Source organism: Mustelus asterias, chromosome 9 (genome assembly GCF_964213995.1).
Source record: "Mustelus asterias chromosome 9, sMusAst1.hap1.1, whole genome shotgun sequence".
Taxonomy (NCBI): Eukaryota; Metazoa; Chordata; class Chondrichthyes; order Carcharhiniformes; family Triakidae; genus Mustelus; species Mustelus asterias.
In genome coordinates, this window is record NC_135809.1 from 54,078,959 (window position 1) to 54,099,629 (window position 20,671).

The window sequence follows — 20,671 nt, forward strand, 5'->3', positions numbered from 1 at the left end:
TAATTTTATGAGGACTTGTTGAGACCATACCTGGAATATTGTTTGCAGTTTTGATCTCCTTATCTGAGGAAGGATGTTCTTGCTATGGAGGGAATGGAGCAAAGGTTTACCACACTGACTCCTGGGGTGGCGGGACTGAGGTGTGAGGAGAGATTTAGAAGAATGAGGGGGGAGGGGGATCTCATAGAAACCTATAAAATTCCAACAGTACTAGACAGGGTAGATGCAGGAAGGATGGTCCTAATGACCATGGAGTCTAGAACTAGGGGTCACAGCCTGAGGTGACAGGTAAACCATTTAGGACTGAGATGAGAAATTTCTTCACCCAGAGAGTGATAAGCCTGTGGAATTCTCTACCAAAGAAAACAGCTGAGACCAAAATATTGTTTGTTTTCAAGAAGGAGTTGGATATAGCTCTTGAGGTTAAAGGGATCAAAGGATATGGGGGAAAGCAGGAACAGATTACTGATTGGATAATCGAATGGCCTGCTCCTGCTCCTATTTTTTATGTTCCCATATAATTCTAGAGTTGTTTTGGTTCAGGTCCGTACTTTGTTGAAAACATTATTTTAGCTGGAATGACGGAGAGACCCTTACTAATCTCTTCTAACTTTTTTTTCGATGGCTGTGATGTTTCTTTCTCCTCATGCTTCCCCTGATTCTGCTTGGCAAATTCAGTTTTTAAAACTCCTCTCTGTATGTACCCAGAAAGGAATTTGATTAGCATGTATTGCAGTCATTATTTAAGACTAAGTAATCCCATTTTGTGATTTATTTCATCTCTGAAACTTTTGACACATTTCAGGATAGAAAAAGTTTAAAGTTTATTTTATTAGTGTCATAAGTAGGCTTACATTAACATCGCAATGAAGTTACTGTGAAAATCCCCCAGTCGCCACACTCTGGTGCCTGTTCAGGTACAATGAGCAAGAATTTAGCGTGGCCAATACACCTAGCCAGCACACCTTTCAGACTGTGGGAGGAAACCGGAGTGGGAAGAATGTGCAGACTCCACACACTGACCCAAGCTGGGAATTTGAACCCGGGTCCCTGACGCTGTGAGGCAGCAGTGCTAAGCACTGTGTCACTGTATTGCCGTGTCATGATAGGAGATGGGGTTATTTCATCCTCCACATGGGGTTTTGAATGTTTGATGAGTATCTGGCTGGTTAGCAGTTCCCATTGTCTTGGTTAGAACTACAGCTGATCAAAGTCTAGCACTTTGCATTTTAATGCTTTTCTTTCAAGAGAGTCCCTGTTTGGTGGACCTTGACACCCGACAGATCTGAAATTCCATGCAACATGTCTGCAGTGTAATTCATATAGAACCTTTCTAGAGAAATGGTCAACTTTCAGTATCCAACATCAGATGACTTGTGGCAGTCATTTTTGATGAGTGTCTTTTCTTGTATTTTTAAACATGTCGCTTTAAACAGTGCAATATGTTTTTGGCTAGTTGGTGAAGTAGTAGGCAGATCTCATTCAGTCATAGCTTCCCATCCTGTGGGAGATGGTAGAGGAGTGGCACTAGATCGCTTGCTCCTGCAGAAAACCGGTGCTGATACGGTTCTTCTGTGCTGTAATAATTACGTGATTCTGTGATGAGGAGCTTTGAGTAATCAGTTGGGAGATAACAGTGTGAATAAAGATCTCACTATAAGACTGTACGAATCTTAGTGGATAGAAATAACGATTCTGCAATCTAATATAAGAATTGTGGGTTTCTTCGTATATATCTTTGGAGCATTGTTTTGAATGTGGCTTGTCTTGTATGTGACCATATATATGATTGAATTATTCTCTGTCTAGCATTCTGAGGCTCTCAGTATTTACCTGTAATGGAGAGAGGTGGATATATTAAATTGAGTTAATAATTGTTCCCTGAATTAAGGCCAATTGTAATACTGCAATATTGATTTGTCTTGACTTTAGGAAGCCTCGCCCAGTGTCTCAGCTGGTGACACAGCAAGTAACCCAACAATTTGCATCACCCACACAACCAAAGAAAGAGAAAAAAGACAAGGGAGAGAAGGAAAAAAACGAGAAAGAAACTGTCAGTAAAAAAAACAGCCACAAGAAAACAAGGTAATGCTTTGCCATTAAAGTTACAGATACCGATCAGTCAGAGGGAATTGTATTCTCACAGGAAGCTTTAGTCCGATAATGGGTGCTCTAGTTATGGATTAATTAAATTGCACCTGTATTATTAGGCAGTGAATGCGTGTCCACAATATGTGGAGGAAATTGGTTAAAATGTTACCTGGATTCTCTAAAAAGTTAAGACCAAAGTAAGGTTAAGGAATATGAAAGTTCTGTTTGCTTCAGTGTCGGGTGACAACACACTAAAGTTACTGAAAAGACTGGTGATTCACTGTAAGATAAACCACTTTATTAACATAGACATAGATGTAGTATCCAGTTAAATATCCTTACTGTTGAATTAAGCTGTCTATGAAAAAGACTTGAATGAAATTAGATATGGAACACAATAAGGCAGTTTTTTTTTTAGAAAATCTCTAGATTTATAGTTTACACAATCAGGACATTGTTGTATCATTTTAACAAGACCTAACATCTCTCATCAAAATTTTAAAGAAATATTAATGACATCAAGGTGTAGGAGTTGAAAGGAAAAAGGTAATTTGTTTTAAAACTACATCTACAGTTTACCCATTCATCTATTCATGGGTTAAAAATCCTAAAGAAGGCAGGGATAATGGATGATGAATATATTAAACTTAAGAGATCAGTGAGAAATGCGATGATGATATGTTAAAAAAAAATATAGGAGGAGACCAGCACGGCTTGTAGTGAGTCTTCCATTAGCTTTAATGAAATGGTAGCAGTGGACTTGAAGGTATGGGATAAGGACAAAAACATATTTCTCTTGCACTTCATAAACAAGATTCAGTGTGTCAACAGTAATATGTAAAGACAAAAAGGTAGTGGAAAAATGGATAGGAAATGGACTGGGAGCACCAACTAAATTCCTGACTGACAACTGGGGGAATTTATCAACGATAAATTTAAAATTGTGTGTGAAAATATGAACATTGTAGTAATAAACACAGCAATGGAGAGTTCCTTTAGTAATGGGATTTGTGAAAGAAATCATGCATTAATTGATGAGATGCTTCACAACATCTTAGCTGACCAACTGAGTTGTCAACTAAGATCTACTCTGGCACGGGCAGTCCATGTGAAGAACTCATTTCAAATGGCTGGAGGGGGCTACAATCCGTGTCAATTGGTTTATGGGAGAAATCCGAAAATATCTTTATGATCATCCCCCAGCCTTGGAAGGGACTACAATTAGTTCAATTTTTCAGAGCACTTGAATGTCTTGCTTGCAGGGAGAAGGACATTTATCATGGCTGAGGTTTCAGAGAAAATCCATCGAGCCTTATGGCATCACATAAGACTATCAGAAACAAATTTTAATTCGGGGACCTGGTATGTTACAAAAAAGGATAGAACGAGTGGAAAGGCCCAGGTAAGGTTATAGGTAGTGATAGAAAAACAGTAACTTTCCAACATGACAATCAAACTGTTGGGATACATTCCTTGGGGTTAATTGGCACTCATATCTTTGCAGAATCTGAACAAACTAGAAAGTGATGAAAACCATGGGCTTCACATACACATGTGTTGGATAATTGTGAGGAACAGATTATGGCAGATAAAGGGATAACTGAATATGAACGAAGTAACATTGAAGCATAGGATAAGGACACCAAATTGGCACGAGAGTAACATATATGCAAGAAGGGGTCAGTGAATGGAGGGCTGCCACTGTAATAGGAGAAATAGGAAAAACCACAAGTGAATGCAAACATTGGCTGATTGAGCAAGGTGAAGGCCAGGAGGTAAGAGCCATGGATTGGCAAAATGAGGTAAAGATGTGGATGACCAGAAAATGCAGTACGAGTTCTGAAAGTGGACTTGGAAGTGATTTTCATTCTAGACAAAGTTCACAGACTTGCAAAAGGAACTCTGATACTATGATCGTAGGAGGCAGAGTTTGTGTAGCAGTAGTCCAGAAAGAGAAAAGAGGGCAAATAGACGCCCTAGTTTGACCAAGAACAAGGACCATAGAACAGGCTAGCAGTGCCATGAGAAATAGCCCTTATGAGCAAGGTGTTTTAGTGATCACCAAATCAGCCAGACTCATGACTGGGGACTTCAAAGAGACACTTAGTGATCAAGATGTCAGAGTGGACTCCCCCACTGCAGGAGCGGTGAGCCTGAAGATTTTCTTAGCTCTTTTAGCAACATAGTCCTGGAATGAAAATCAGTTGATATAAAAGCTGCCTTTTTGCAAGGAGAAATTTCAAGGGAAAGTGAATTTGAAAGTATCCTAAGAAGCTGGAGTTATAGAAACCCGGAAATTAAACAAGTGTGTTCATGAGCTGAATGATGCTTCACGGGTCTGGTATTTCTCAGTTAGGTATATTCTGCTAAAAAAATGCATTCAGGTAAAAGCAGACCTAGCAACGTTCTATTTGTATCACAAGAAGCAACTAACAGACATCTTTATGATATACGTTGATGATTTTCTGTGGGGAGATTCTGCAGAATTTGAGCAGTGGATGATAGGTAAAATAAAGAAGGAGTTTAAGATGGGAAGTCAGATTTCAGGGGTCTTTAAATATCTCGGGTTAGACATTAAGCAGAATAATTCGAAGCTACCTTGAATCAATAATCTTACTTAAAAAACGTCAATCCAAATAAATCAGGCCAAGTCCTTACAAAAAGAGGATTTTGGATCCAATGGAGAAACAGACCAATTAAGAAGTTTGTTTGGACAGTTGAACCGGTTGTGCACTCAGACTAGACCAGTTAGACATATTGAAACAGACTACTACGATGAAATGTGCTACAGTTGAGGAGTTTCTGAGAACAAATAGAACATTAAAGAAATTAAATTCAGAGGCATGCACACTCAAGTTCTCAGCCTTCATGGTCCACAAGATATGAAGTTAATCATTTTTAGTGATGTTTCACATACCAATCTTCTGGGTATTCGGATACAACAAGATTTATCATAGTCTTGGTGGGAAAGAATAATAAATGTTGTCCATTGGCCTGGGAAGCAAAGAAAATAAAAAGTATAGTTAAAAGCATTTAGCTGCTGAAACACAGGTGCTAGTAAAAACAATGATATTGTTGTGTACTTACCTGAAATTCTGAAAAAAATCTGAGAAAAGTTTGCTCGTAGAATGCTATTTGGGACAATGTTCATTCGACGAAGGATGTCGCTGAAAAAAGGTTGAGGATTGACTTTGCAATCGCAAAGAAAATGTTGGAAAGACAACAAATTTCCAGAATAAAATAGCTGGATGCCAGTCATCAATTGTCAGACTGTTTTACAAAGAGAAGTACTTTAACAAATTATTCGGTGTATTGGAAAAGGAATGTCTTTTGTAATAATGAGGATATGGAAAATCAATATTTTCTTTGATTGCTTTGTAATTATTTATGCATGTTAAAAAGTTTTGTTTAAAGAAAGGGGAATATGAGATCTGTTAGTGACTAGTTATATTATGTGAGACATAGATGAAAAAATAAATATAATTTTGTTTCTTTTTGATCTTGTTTCAAAAGTTTTAATTTTAAAGAGAAAAGGGGAATCTGTTAATCTCTTGTCAATTACATTATCATGGTAAGAGAAACAAGTCTTTGTTATTAATTGACTTTGAACACATATAAATAAGGGATAAATGAAGAGCAGTGAGAGTCAGCAAGTAAATAAACTCTCTCAGTAAATAAGAGTTCTGTGTCATGGTTTTGGCTTCACCAAATGGCTTGGATCCTATTACACAATATTGAGGATTCCCAGGGCTAGGTCCTCTGACCGTATACAACTGTGTCACCACCTCTGTTGGGGCAGACATACCTAGAGATGGCAACATTGACTGTAAGTTGTGATTCTATGACTATGACTGCCAGGCTGCCACTTGACTGGCCTGTGAGACATTGTCCCCAGATGTCCATGTGAAGGACTTTGTAGGATTGACTATGCCTTTCTTAATCTGAATCTGATGTTTGCGTAGTTTGCTAGACCATTTCGGATGGCAGATAAGAGTTCAGCATTTTGCTGTTGATTTGGAGTCACATACAAGCCAGGCAGAGTATGTAGGGAAGGTTTCATTCCTTAAGAACCAGTTGAGCTTTTATGATGATCCAATATCTTATTAGCTTTTTATTCCAGTTTTAGTCAACTAAATTCAAATTCAGCAACTGCATGATGGAGTTTGAAGTCACCTCCAGATTATTAGTCCAGACCTCTGGATTTGTGTCAACATACCAAATCAATGCCAACTATAAACTAACCACAGGCAGTTCCCCTTTCTGTCACTTCTTTCAAACCCTATGTCTGCCTCTGTAAAGTCAGATTTAACCTGACTAGCATTCCATTGTAAATAAACCTCTAATTTCTCTACTGAACTGAAATCATCATATTGTCGTCCCCCAAACTCTCTGCTCCCTTGCCACTAACTCCATGGTCCTAAGTCGCTACACATTTCACATGAGCATATTTCTTGTGTTTCGTTTGATCCAGAGTTGAACTTCAAACCTTGTATTTCATCTACAACCAAGATGTCAATTACCTTCACGATATTATGACTCTTTCCAAAACTTATTCCCAATGCAGTCTTTTGGTCAGGTCTTTGTCACCTATGAACTGAATTTCTTCAATGTCTTCATTCTTTACTTCTAATCTCTATAAATCCTGAGTATGTGCACCTCTTGAATGCACTCAATTTTTACTCATCCATCATCTTGCTATTTTCCTTGCTGCCTTTAAAGGACTTCAAGTCTATCAATCTGTTTGATCAAGCAGCTCTATCTCTCTATCTCTCAAAGGATTGTGAAATGTTCCTTATCCTCCTCTGTGAAGACTTTTTCCACATTAATGGTTTTGAATAAATGCACATTGTGGTTGTTGTCTTGGCTTTTTATTTCAGTGTGGTTTTAAATGTTTCCCATGGGTGGGTTAATTGGAGTTTATTTAGTTATGAACTGTATTAGCCTCTTGAGTCAGATGTTCTAACAATGTTTGTAGTTGAAGTCTCCTTGTATGTCTTGTATTTGTTGTTTACAAGAAGAAAGTTATTACGCCCAAACAAAACCATCACTTTCTCATGAAAAGTGGCCAGATTACTAGTGTGCAGGTCTTGCAGTGAAAAGGAATACATTAGGGTATGCATCTATCATCCTTGATCAAAAATATTCCTGTAAAAATATCTTCTTCCCAGATTTCTTTGCAGGTAAAAATAATCCTTTATGCAATTTTCAGATTGTGTGTTTCTTCCCAATTATGTTCTCTGTCATCCAGATCTGTGTGTGCAACAGGAATCTGCAGTGATCATCATATATGTTCTTGTGTTGTACTTTGAACTCTCTTGGCCTCTGGGAGGATTCAGCATCAACTAGGCAAGCTCTTGACTACTGCTGTTTGTTACAAGCAAAATGTGCCAACCACAGTGCTCTGTTTCTCTATCTGCAGCAGTGCAGTTGGGAAATTTATTCTGGTCACTGAGAAACAAGATGGCTTTCAAATGCTGGAGGTATTGAAGAGAAGAACCACAGGTCTAAACCTTAGTACATTACTTTATATGGATCTTTATTGACTATGTGAAGTATATGAATCATTATGGGCTGTAGTATTTTGTATGGATTATTACTGACTGTAAATGCAGTATTTCATATGAATCATTATGGGCTATATGCAATGCAAAACTATCAATCCACTTTTTTGTGTTAATTTTCTTCCCTGCTTTCTCTTTTCCTGCTAACGGAACTCATTTCTTCTTGGGATTTGGTCCTATATACATCCATCTTTCCATACATTTAACATGTGGCAGTTTTTCAGTTGTGAGCATCAGCTGAATACTCAACTATTGTACAGCCGATACAGAAATTCTTTTGTCAGTGCTCCACTGGAGTTATTTGATAATTTGCCTCATATTTTCGCTATCCTCCAGATATTGGGGCCAATCATAGTACTACTTCCTCTTCCTTGCACCCTTCCCACCCAAACCCCATCCACTTCTGCTGACTTTAGCATAGACCAGGGCTTGAAGCTTTGAACGTGAATGTCTGGCTCAGCTTCTTGCCTCTGTAATTTGGGAGTCTTTGAGATAGTCGGTCTATCTTGACTACAAGTTATTCTGAGCATTGTACAGACAATCTGAAATGACAACAGTAAGGTCACCCCTTTATGTGCTGATTGATCATAGAAGATCTTGTTTAACAAAATTTACAAATGGAACAGATGTTTGGCTTATTGTTGGTAAATCTGTAACTTCAGATGAAGATCTTTAGAATCTAATAACAGAATAATCTGACATCCATGTTACATCATGTGTAGTTCTATAAATTAAGGGGTGGATTGCATGCCTTGGTATTGGACTCTTTCAATATCATAGGCTGGGGAGGACCAGAGGTTGTGCATTTAAACTGCGCAATGGTAGGAATAGGTAGTTCTTTTCTCAGAGTTAGTGAACCTCTGTCAAGTGTTGTTACTACTGTGCTGACTGTACGTGTCTCAACGAGGGAGTTAGATTAGTTGTTGTTGGGGGCAACGATTGCATCAAATAGAAGAAGGTAAATGAACAGTTAACATACATATGGTCAGTGTGACCTCCTGGATTAGTTTTAATCTCCTAAAAATGTGGGAGAAGAATTTTCCAGATTTTATTCATTGACCATAGTTATATTTTTGCCTCTCCCAGAAAAATACATAAAAGACTACCATTTATATAGAACCTTTCCTGGCCTCAGGTCATCCAAAACCACTTTACAGCCAAATTAAGTACTTTTTAAAGTGTAGTCATTTCTAGGAAGGAAAATGTTCAGTCAAAACGCTCTGGACATTGTGAGGATGGGCCGGGATTGATAGCCTTTCATATTTTTAAATTTCAGCAGGCCTTTGAAATGAACTTTTATTCATGGGTTGTTTTTGCCTTGTCCCATTTTCCTAGGCCGAGGTTAAAAAATGTGGATCGGAGCAGTGCACAACATTTGGAAGTGACTGTGGGCGACCTGACAGTCATCATTACAGACTTTAAGGAGAAAGCGAGGTCAGCCCCGGCGGCCACTGCTACCTCGAGCACCACTGCCGACCAGCACAGCCTGAGCAGCTCCAGCTCCGACAACACAGAGAAAGGCTTGTCCCGATCATCGTCACCCAGGGGGGAAGGATCAATAAATGGCGAATCCCACTAAAGTACCGGCTGACCTACTTCCTTTACTCACTCCTTGCTCAACAATTCAATGGACAGCATCTCAACAACTTCAGTCCTGGGCGTTCAGTGTTAATACTGGCAAGTTGGGCTGCCTTCTTCAGTTTCGGTTTCAGTGCTTTCTAATACTTGCATAGCAATCTGGAACTCCTGCACTGCGGCATGTTTTTGAGTGTAATTTTCTATAACTAAGATCGGACTGCCTAAGTAATGTGTTCGAGGACTGAATTGTGAAGCAGCTGGCTTTAAGTATTCAGTGCTACCTTCGGTCAATTTTCAATCGACTGCTGCAGTAACAAAACAATTTCTGAAAATCATTTGCCTAGTTAAGTGCACCTGCTGGTACTTGGTGTGGTTAAATAGGAAAAACATTCTCAAAAGCATTTGTATAAATACTTGCCAATGTTTTTCAACACTTGTTATTTGGATGGGAAAAAACACTTAGCCATTAAAATTGTGGCTTTACCAATGTCCACTGTCATTCATTTCAGTAAGTTACAGTTTTAATATGTAGTCTTGGGCTAATTGACCAGGTTTGACTGAGGATACAGTCCATGCTACTTAACTGCAGCCACTCGGGTAAAGGAATTGAGTTGCTGTAATATATTAAAAAAAAGGAGGGTAATTTTGCACCCTTTAATTGGGAAGGGATGCAGATGTGTCGCTTGCGTGACTTTGTATTTCACGCATGCCCTCTCAGCTGAGCGCTCCCTGCAAGAAAGGAGGAAACGCTAATAATTAGATGCTTAGTATGTCTAAAAGTAGTTTCAATGGTATGTGTGGGAATAGTTTATGATGATATTGCCAGTTCTGGAAAATTCATTTAAGGTGTTTTGCTGATGTTTTGAATTTGCGACAGTATTTATACGTATTGTTGTAATAAAAAAAGTTATGCAAGAACACATTCTATCTTTGAAGTTCTGTTACTTCTCTGTTACTTTTTAAATAGCCTTCTACTTACTTGTGTCGTCACGGTGAAAGTGATTTTTTTTTGTGGGAGAGCCCTGTGCTGAAACTTTGTGCAAAGGCGGTTGGGAGGAACAGAAGGATTTGTCATGGTCTGACGTTTAATTGGTACTAGATGTGTTTCTGTCCCCTTTTTATGTACATCTAACATTTTCCAAGCAATACAAGAAAAATACCTCACGGGAATTATACCAATTTTTAAAAATGTGTTGCAGCAACTAAAAAATAAATAAAAACTTAAGCAGATCTGAAGTTATGTTTGTTACCAGCAAGCAAAACACCTTTTTAAAAACAAAAATGAAATGGTAACAAAACTAGTCAGTAATATGGGGAGGGCCTAGCAACTGTGTTTGATGTCAGATACTGTTCCAATGTAACATGCAATAAGTGGCATAGACTGTATTTTCAGATGTAGGTATTTGATACTAATACCTGTATTCAGTGATTATAGATTGTTTTACATGAGATTTTTATATCCTTTAAAAAAAACTCTCGGTGTTCATGCTGATATGTGTAGTGTTTGGTATATATTTGATTTCTATCAGAAAAACAACTCACAATTAAAAGATATTTGAATTATAAAGGCCAGTATCCATTTTTAAAGGGGAGGAATGGGGTTGAAAGGAAACAATTGCAATAATTGTATTTAATTTAGCCAAATGAAAAAAGTGCTATTCGATGGTGAGCATGAATACATCAGATGATCAATCGCATTACTCCAGGGGCGGGGGGGAGATCAATACACGTAAGTCACAGTAATTGTGCATTTTCTTTCTTTTATTTGTCAACTTCCTATCCGGGACATTTCCCTGCTGTCAAAGCTCCTGATGATGTGAATTCCTTTCTAAGGCTTAGCCAATAGGATCCCAGGCATATAATTAACTATTATTGAGATTTGACAGTGGACTATTAGATTACAAAGGACATCGCAGCTAATATATCCACTCTTCATGGATTATTGATGCTCTATTGACATTGTGAGGGTCTTAATATGTTGAATGCTTAGTTTTGCTTAAATTTGCCATTAAAGGAATCACTTCTTCTCTTGAAGCTGACAGCCATCAACTTTCAGTCTTCCTTTGGGACAAGAAAATCAACTGCTTGCATCATTTGGTTCCAGTTTTTAGAGCCAGAATCTTGTACAGTGTTCCCCCCCCGCCCCCCACCCCACCATCTGATGCCCACAATAGGTGACTAACTTGATGCTAAATCCTACTTCCCCATGTTGCAGGTCCGTTAGTGAGCGTATCAAAGAAATTGATATTGCTTCTGAAAAAGTCACATCCATTTTTCATTCAGGGGATTCGGAGATTTTTTTTTAACCAATGTCGTGTGATTCAAACTCTGGGTGATTTTCTGAGATGACAACCGGCGACCTTGAAAATTGTGGTTCAAAGCTTTCTTTCGTTTTATCAAGAATCTTCATTCAATTGCATCTTATTATGACAAATTCATAAATTCCAAAGTAGTCACTTGTCTCACCACCAGAGTTCAGCTATTAATATCCACTACATACATAGAGTCAATGTCTAAAAGTCCTTCACATGCCTTGATCATCTCCCAAACCCATCCCCAATTGTCCTGCAAGTCTGGATTTGAGTGCATCCATTTAGGTATTTCTATACTGTACTGAGTTGCTTCTTATGTGCTGTTGGTGTGAATAAACAATAAACTCCCCTTGAGTTTCTCGAAGTGCAAAATCAGATAATGTAACTGAAAATAGTCAATATTTACCCTCTGTTTTTTACATTTTCCATACGCATTAGCACTAATCTAATTGTTGCTAAATTGACAAGTGTTTTCAGTGAATCCTGAGGACTTTGGTTTGGCAGGAGATTAGGCTTTGTTTTGCTGCTTTCCATAGTTGCGTGACCTGTGCTTTTTGTACTCTATCTTTACACAAGAATAGCTGTTTAAATTGGGTGCTGGAGAGGCGACTGAAAGTTTGGTCAAAAAGATGTGTTTTGAGAATGTGGGGAGAATAATGCAGAGGTGGAAGAAATATCAAAAACCAAGTGAGGATAATCAACAGGATGCATAAAAGACCAGTCATGGAAGAGAGGAAATAGAAAGCTGCAAAGTGGATAGGGCATGGGCATGGAGAGCGTTGGAGATGAGGAGGATTTCAAATTCCAGACATGGGGATCAAGATAGATCACTGATGATGGGAAGGTATGGAGTGCAGGGCAAGTTATGGACAATTGAGATTTTGACAATTTAGTTCATTGAAGGTGAAAGACAGGAGACAGGCTTGAAAGAAATAGCCTAAAAGTCTGATTTAGGGATCCGGTGACAATGAGGCTAAGATAGGCCTGGAGTCCAGACAATTTTATGGAGGTGGTGCCTAAATTTATGACAATGGATAGGATCTGGCATCTGAAGTTTGGTTATGGCAGAACAAGCTGACAATCATTCATGTGGTGTGGTTTAACATGAATAAGTGGCCATGAACTGCAATTAAATCAATGGGAGTGGATTTTATGTTTGGTGCTGAAGATGATGATTTAGGTCTATTCGGTCTTGAGTTGAAGACTAATCCTCAGGGATATGAGATAGGCAGTCTGCAGGAAAGATTGTTATGGAATTGAATAAAAATGGTCTTGAGGCAGAGTTGTGTTTTAAGTATACATGTAAAGGCTGAACCTGTGCCTGAAGTAGTCTATGGGGCAAAATGTTTCAAGAAGAGGAGAGAGATTAAGGATAGATCTTGGAAATTCTGGAGGTGGCTGTGCAGGAGTGGAGAGTGCAAGCTATTACGTTGGCTATATTTAAACAGATGGGAATGGAGTCACATGAAGGCAGTACCATTGAGCTGAACATGTTGATTTTGTCAGAGAGGAACTGACGGCACCCTCAAGGTAGCATTCTAAGGCGGTTGTCCAAAGTAGAAATGGAGATAGAAAATTGGAAATATCTAGGTAGAATGTTCCAAATGGCTGGATGGACCAACTGTCTGATGGTGAAGAGGAGCGAAGGAGACACGAGAAGAAATTTAATGTCAGAAAATCGGATATAAGATGGGGGATGAGTTCCTTTTAGCACCCTTTGTGCACAGAACACTGCAAACAGCAATTGATGCTAAATCAATTGTAAATTTTAAAACTGAGATTGTTAGACTTGTGTTATCCATAGGTATTAAAGGATATAGGGCAAAGGAGGGTATTGTGGAATCAGATCAGTCATAATCTTGAATGGCAGAATTGCCAAGTTCCTATGGGAAGGCCAAGAATGGTCCCCTGGGGACACTGAGATTGACTGAGGAAGTTGACAGTGTTCTTTTATCTGGTTACTGAGGAAGAATTATTGTGATTTTCTTCTCCATCATTGGGTTTTCTTTTTTTTTTAATATTGAAAGTTGGTTATTTGCTTCTAACTGATCTACTTATTTTCTTGGTTTTGTTCTTGTATTTATATTCTGTACTCAGCATTTTATCAGCTGCAAGATGTTTTGACAATAATCATTGTAAGTTGGAGATGCCTTTCCATTGAGGTGGAGTTACCTTATTGAAAGTTCATAAATTGATGCATTTTTGCTTCTACACTTTCTGGAAAATCCTTTTTAAAAATTACAATCACTTGTGCTGAATTTATGAAAGAAAGTAAGTAATAATTATAGACTTGAGTTTCTTCTAATTGGGAAAGTAAGATCAATGGAAAAGACCTAAAGTCTACAACATAATTAATTTTGAACAGAGCAAGATATTAGGTAAAGAAGAAAATAAAATTGCACTTATATAGTGCCTTACCTGTTCCCAGGCTATCCCCAAACAGCCTGCTGAACACCATTGAATTTTGTCACTGTTCAGTTAGGAAATACAGCACTCAACTTGCACAATTATCCCATAAACTGTAGGAACATAGGAACAGGAGTAGGCCATTCAGCCCATTGAGCCTGCTCTGCCATTCAATAGGATCACAGCTGATCATCTACTTCAATGCCTTTTACACACACTATCCCCATAATTCTTTACGTTATTGTTGATCAGAAATCTATCAATCTCTACCATAGATATACTCGATGACTGAGATCCACGGCCCTCTGGGTTAGAGAATTCTAAAGATTCACATCCCTCAGTATAAAAAAATTCTCCTCACCTTAGTTTTTAATAGCATCCCCCTTATTTTGAAATTGTGTCCCCTAGGTCTAGACTCCCCAACCAAAGAAAACATCTTGCCTGCATTGACCCTGTCTATCCTTTTAAGTATTTTGTAGGTTTCCATGAGGTCCCCTCTCATTCTTCAAAACTCTAGAGAATATAGGCCCAGTTTGCCCATTCTCTCTTCATAAGGCAGCCCTGCTATTCCCGGAACGAATCTGGGGAACCTTTGTTGCGCTCCCTCTATGGCAATAATATCCTTTCTGAGGTAAGGGGTCCAAAACTGTACACAGTACTCCACGTACAGCCTAACTAACCTTCTATACAATTGAAGCAAGGCCGCACCACTCGTACTCAAATCCTCTTGCAATAAGGGCTAACATTCCATTAGCCTCCCTAATAGCTTGTTGCACTTGTCTGTTAGCCTTAAGTAATTTATGGACAAGGACACCCAGGTCCCTTTGTACATCCACACTTCCTAATTTCTTACCATTTAGGAAATACTCTGCACATTTGTTCCTTTTACCAAAGTAGATTACCTCATCTTTTTCCACATTATATTCTATCTGTCATGTTCTTGCCCACTCACTATGTCTGTCCAAATCTTCCTCTAACCGCTTTACATCTTCTTCAATTGAGGGATAAATATTGGACCTTGGTTCGCCATCTGAAAAATTGTATTAATGCAGAATTCTTTTAGTACTGCACAGAAGCTTCAATCTGAATTATGTGATGGAACCTCTGGAAAGAGGCTTGAACCTGTAAAGTTCTGAGATAGAAAGAAGTAGTAATGAAATTTACATAGGAACGTTTGGGCCATTCAGCCCTTGGAGCCTTCTCCAACATGCAGTACGATCATGGCTCATTTGGTTATGTCTCAGCTCCAATTTGCTGTCTGCCCCTGTAGTGTCCTAACTCTGTTAAGGGTTGTGGGTTTTAAACAAAAAGAGAAAGACATGATTTGCACACATCGATTCAAAGGTTTATTGAAAGAGATGTTCTCTGCGCTGTAGAAAACAGAAACTGAAACCAAACAGCAGCCTGTGAAACACCCTAATGACATCACTATCAAATCATGTGACTGGCTCCTAAAGCAATCATGCAACTATTTAAATATATAACACCCCCATAAAGCTTGACTCCCTTGTGTATCAAAAATCTGTCTTACTCTGCTTTGAATAAATTCAATGACTCAGCCATCACTGCTTTCTGGGGAAGAGAATTCCACATACTGAAGACCCTTTGAGAGAAAGAAATTCTCCTTACATCTTAAACATTAGGCCTTTTATTTTCAAACTGTGTCCCTTAGCTCTAGTATCTCCCACAAGTGGAAACTCGTAACCACTCTATCAAATCTCCTCATGATCTTGTATGTTTCAGTAAGATCAACCTCTCATTCTTCTAAACTCCAATGAGTATAGACCCAACCTGTCCAGCTGGTTTGAAGGTGGGGGATGGCTATAACGTTTGTCGAATAGCCTTCCAAACAGACTTTTGCCTGCCCTGAATTCTCCACAACTTTAGACAGGGATGGGCAAGGCCTAGGTTAGCTTGTCTACCCATGCTTCAATTGATGCCTTTCTTATTGACCACTTAATAGCTGTATCGCACCCAACCTCAATTTTTAGTCTGGCAGGAGGAAATTAGGGGTAAAGTCTGAAAAGTAACCCTGTTCAGGCCTTGGATGGGAAGGTACCTTCATTTGAGTGTTTGGTGGCAAGTGGTTAGCACTGCTGCCTCACAGCACCAGGGACTTGGGTTTGATTCCCGGTTCCAGTTTCCTCCCACAAGTCCGAAAGATGTGCTGGTTAGGTGCATTGGCCATGCTAAATTCTCCCTCAGTGCACCCGAACAGGCGCTGGAGCGTGGCGACTAGGGGATTTTTCACAGTAACTTCAATGCGGTATTAATGTAAGCCTACTTGTGACACTAATAAATACATTTTAAAACTTTTAGCAGCCTCCTTTTAACACTGGGTGCACCCCCACAAAATGACTGGCACATGGAGGCCCCTGCCCGACAAAAGGATTCACTTTCCCACCATCCTGCCTTGGGACCCCCAAAATGGTCCTTGTCCTTGTCCTAGACTCTCAAGACTTGGGTTCTGGGGACTGCCTGCACCCTCAGTCCTGGCCACTGTAGCTTGTGGTGCTGCATAACTAGTGAGCTGCCAGCCAATCTCATTGGGCAGCAGGTCTCTGAGGCGGGACTTCCTCCTGAGTGAGGGATGGAAGTCCCGCCTCCAGCTAATTAATGCTTGTTGCAGCAGATGTTCAGACTTGAAAGAAATTAAGTAACTGACTTTGGAGAATTAAGAAATAATTTTACCACCTAATGAAAATAATACAGATCAATGTGTAAGGCATTCAACCATTTCACTGTAAATGGAATGGAGTTTTGCAATTTGCAGAAATTTTATAAAGTAATCTTTCATGAAGCATATGATGTAAGCCTCTTAGTGATGTAGAACCCCAAACTTCCTGGAGGTATCTAACCCATTTATGACAAAGGCCTAAAACATTGTTTGTTTAATACAAGTTTTTCAACAACTGTTCAGATTACAAAACAGGGTGCGCAAATGCATATTTACAGTGCACTTCCTGCCAAAGTGGGTAACATGGGGCTGTCCTTGCTAATGCCAGAAATGGTCAAATAGGAGACTAAATGCTTGTTCAGGCCCCCTTCTGTGAGATTGGTTTGTCCTAAGGTAGTGGGCACCAGCACGTAAGAAATTCGAGTAAACGAGCCCCAGAAACAAATTGCAGCAAAGAAGATCCTCAGCTCACCTGAATGTAAACCAGTAATTCCTTTCTCCTCTTGACACCAAAACCTGCAATCCTCCACACTGAGCCAAGTCCAAATTCTGAGACCTTCTGTGTCACCAGCAGCATCCCAAACTTGGTGTCCTCTTCACTGAAAGACTCACTATGCTTCATGGGAGGCACTGAAATGAGGCCTGAAAGCCAATATCTAGAGAGCTTTGGGCCTAATCATTTAGGTGGGAAATGGGATGCAAACTGCACCCCTCATAACCCCAAAAGTAGTGGCAGCCCATTTTCTAGGAATTGATTATTTTGCTATTTCTCAGTTTTGCTCAGTGGAACCCTTGGTACACTTTAACAGCTCCTTACAATGGAGGGAACTACACTTGAATACTGGAGATTTACTAAATCCTCTGAATGAGGTCCAAATTCTCAGTTTCAGAAGTCAACAATTGTCAACACTTTTTGCTGCGCTGGCCTTTAATAATAGATTATTCCTAAGTGATATTTTATGATCCACTTGTTTCTTCTTTCGTACCACTGATATTGTTGAGAAAATCTCTAACTCTTTGGGATGTCTGCATTACAAAACAAAACTGTCCTATCTAATTTTTTAACAGCTCTTCCAATTGCTGCACAAAGTATAAGGGGCTTTTCCCAATGTCAGTTTTCATGCAGGATATAGGAGTCTTCTATAAAACTGTAGTCTTCTATATTGAAATATCACATTTTCAGATACAACAGCAGGACTCAGAGAATGACAATTTAGATGGTTGATTCTGGCAATGAGTGCAAGACAGCCTTTAATTGATCACAAACCTGGGACTTTTCACTGCTCAAGCAGTTGATTGGCTGGCTAACTGGAATGGTGTGTGTCATCTGTAAGATCTCCGAAAGCTTCAGGAAACGTGCAGCTTGCAGTAGAAAATAGTGAGAGCAGCTATTTCTAATGTTCTGTTTTACAGTTTATTGCTAAGTGTTGCTGTTCCGTGAAGTAGCTGAAAAATACTAGTTAGAAGTGGGTGGGATCTAATTATCACTGAATTCTTGAAGGAATGGGAAATAATTGCTAAGGCAAGAATTTAGGAAAAATAATCTTCAATATGACTAAAGTCAATAAAACTACTTTAGCCTTCCTGCAGAGTACTTACAAGTCACAAGGGTACAAGCTGAGAGTCTTCACCACAAAGTGTTTATACCTAGTCGTGAAGGTGGATGCTGGGAATGTTCACTACAGAGTACTCACCACTGTTAGTAGTCATGAAAATGCATGCTGGAAAATACCAGATTTCTCATATCTATTCACAAAAGGTGAATACTGGGATTGCTTAACACAGAGAGCTTACCCCTGCTTTACTGATGTGACTAAGATGCAACTTGCCACATATCAACCCCAGCCTGAATGTTGTTCAGGTCTTCCTGCATGCTTTGGTATCTGAGGAGTTACAAATGGAACTGAGCATTCATCAGTGAACCTTCACACTTCTGATCTTATGTTGGAGAGAAGGTCATTGAAAGAAGCAGCTGAAGATGGTTGAGCTTAAGACACTACTCTGTGGAATTACTGCAGGGTGCCCCAGGGCTGAAATGATTGGCCTCCAGCAACTAAAGTTAATTTTGCTTTGTGGTAGGTATACCTCCAACCAGCGACACTTTCTCCCCCCGATTCCCAACTTCAGTTTTACAAAAGCTCCTTGATGTCACACTCAGTCAAATGCTGCCTTTTGACAATCAACCTCATCTCTGGAATTCAGCCTCTTTCCCATAATTGGATTAAGTAGTGAGCAGATGATTGATGAATAAATGCTGCTTTGATAGTATTGTCAATTACACCTTCCATCAATTTGCTGATGACTGAGAGTAGGCTGATGGGGCAGTGATCAGTCAGATTAAATTTGTCCACTTTGTGAACAGAACATATCTGCTGATTTTTCCACATTTTTTGGATAGAATTCAAAGATGTAGCTAGTTCAGCACAAGTCTCCAGCTCTACAGGCAGCCAAGAAGGATGTTTTTGGGCCCTCATAGCTTTTTACCAAATCCAGCATGCTCAGATGTTTATTGATATCAGATTTTAAGTATGGCCCTAACAAAGACATTCCTATGGAGTAAGATACTCCTATAGTTGTTGTAATCCACTCTGTCGCCTTTGTTTTTCATGATTTTGGTGTCTGCAACTCCTGTAGAATGCAGCCTGACTTCCAGCAGAGAGGGAGAAGGTCAAAAAGGTGTGGCAATAGTTGGGGCTTTCTGTGCTTGATCAGTTTGGCTGGAATTCTGTCTTTGTCGAGTGTTCCTTTTGTTTGCTAGGTAGTCCATGGTCTTCTTGAATTCAAGTGATGAAAGTTCTTCATCTAACTCCTTGATGACAGGAAGCTGCAGGAGAGCATCTAGCACAGACTTGAGATCTCTGACTCACAGGGGTACATCTGGCAGTATTGTTCGACCCAGCGGGACATTTGATTACTTTGTCGGTGAGTATCTCACCATTTATCAACTTCAGAGGAGCAACTCTAGTGGTGGCAGGGCCAAGCACCGTTTTGGTCCCTTCATACATATCACACATCAGGTTGATCCAGTATTTGCACAGTTTCTCCCTGTCTTCAACATGGTTGTCACGCCATGAGTGTTTTTGCTATTGAGTTTATGATGTGCAGCATGTAGGCTTTTTTTTGCATTGATGATAGATGTCATCTCAGCTGAGTAGGTCAAAAACCAATCCTCATTGCAGGTTCTGCCTTTACTAAATGATGCTCCTGCTGCGTCTCAGATGATTGAGCTCAGCAATATCCAAGCTCCATCAATACCAACATCGGCACTTCACTGTAAATCTTTGGTGGGTAGCAATTGTTCTAGCGACAGTGTGAAATGCTGGTATTTGGCAACATTACTCGTGCAAGCGATAATGATGCATGGCGAGCCCTGTTGTTTGAAGCTGTCAAGCTTTCAGGGATGCACCTTGACTGCTGCTGACAGAGTGGTCGTGTTGTAATCTGCTTTGTGGTATGTGAAAGTGTGGAGAATACTGGGCAGATTGTGTTTTCTTTTGATGACCAGGTCTTGTTGGTGCCAATATCCAGAACTTGGGGTGTTAAACATATACCATGTGGTGATGTCTGCCCTGGAAGAAACTGTTGGTGACGCACAGTTCATTCAGGGCACAAAACTCAAAATGGTGGTGTCCATTATTTTGTTTTTACCACTTCATAATAGCCAAGGCATGGGAGCCAGGAATCAACGTCTGCCCCAACACATGCATTGAAATCATCCAGGATGAATCGCCTCTCGCTATTTGACATTTTCCCCAGAACATCACCTGGGAGACACAGAAATGCTCTTTGACTGGAGATGCTGGCAGACAATGTTGGGCTGCAGGCACACGTCATGTTGACTGCACCTCCATCAGATGATTGCTGCAAGATGAGGTGCTCCAAAGTCACTACTGGCAGCTCAGTTGACTCTTTAAACTGCTGCTCAATGAAGCCTTTACCATGTATATGGCAGTCTTCAGTGCTTTTTCCATGCCAGTGGAAGGTTTAGTCTCACAGAGCCAGTGTCTGCCAATCTGGTCTTGTAGAGTAGCAATGTCGACACCAGA

General features: G+C 39.7%; 1 protein-coding gene across 3 annotated transcripts in view; it reads left to right on the top strand.

Moving 5' to 3' along the window:
- yaf2 (YY1 associated factor 2) overlaps positions 1–10,795 on the top strand; it is a 193,241-nt gene extending 182,446 nt beyond the window's left edge. For 2 of the 3 annotated variants that reach the window (XM_078220213.1, XM_078220214.1), the window contains 2 exons: positions 1,933–2,085; positions 8,988–10,794. In XM_078220213.1, coding sequence (XP_078076339.1) covers positions 1,933–2,085; positions 8,988–9,231 — 397 coding nt within the window. In that variant the 3' untranslated portion in view covers positions 9,232–10,794. Of the gene's footprint in view, positions 1–1,932; positions 2,086–8,987 lie in introns of all 3 variants that reach the window. The other variant, XM_078220212.1, reaches the window with a different exon arrangement.
- The last annotated feature ends 9,876 nt before the right edge of the window (positions 10,796–20,671 follow it).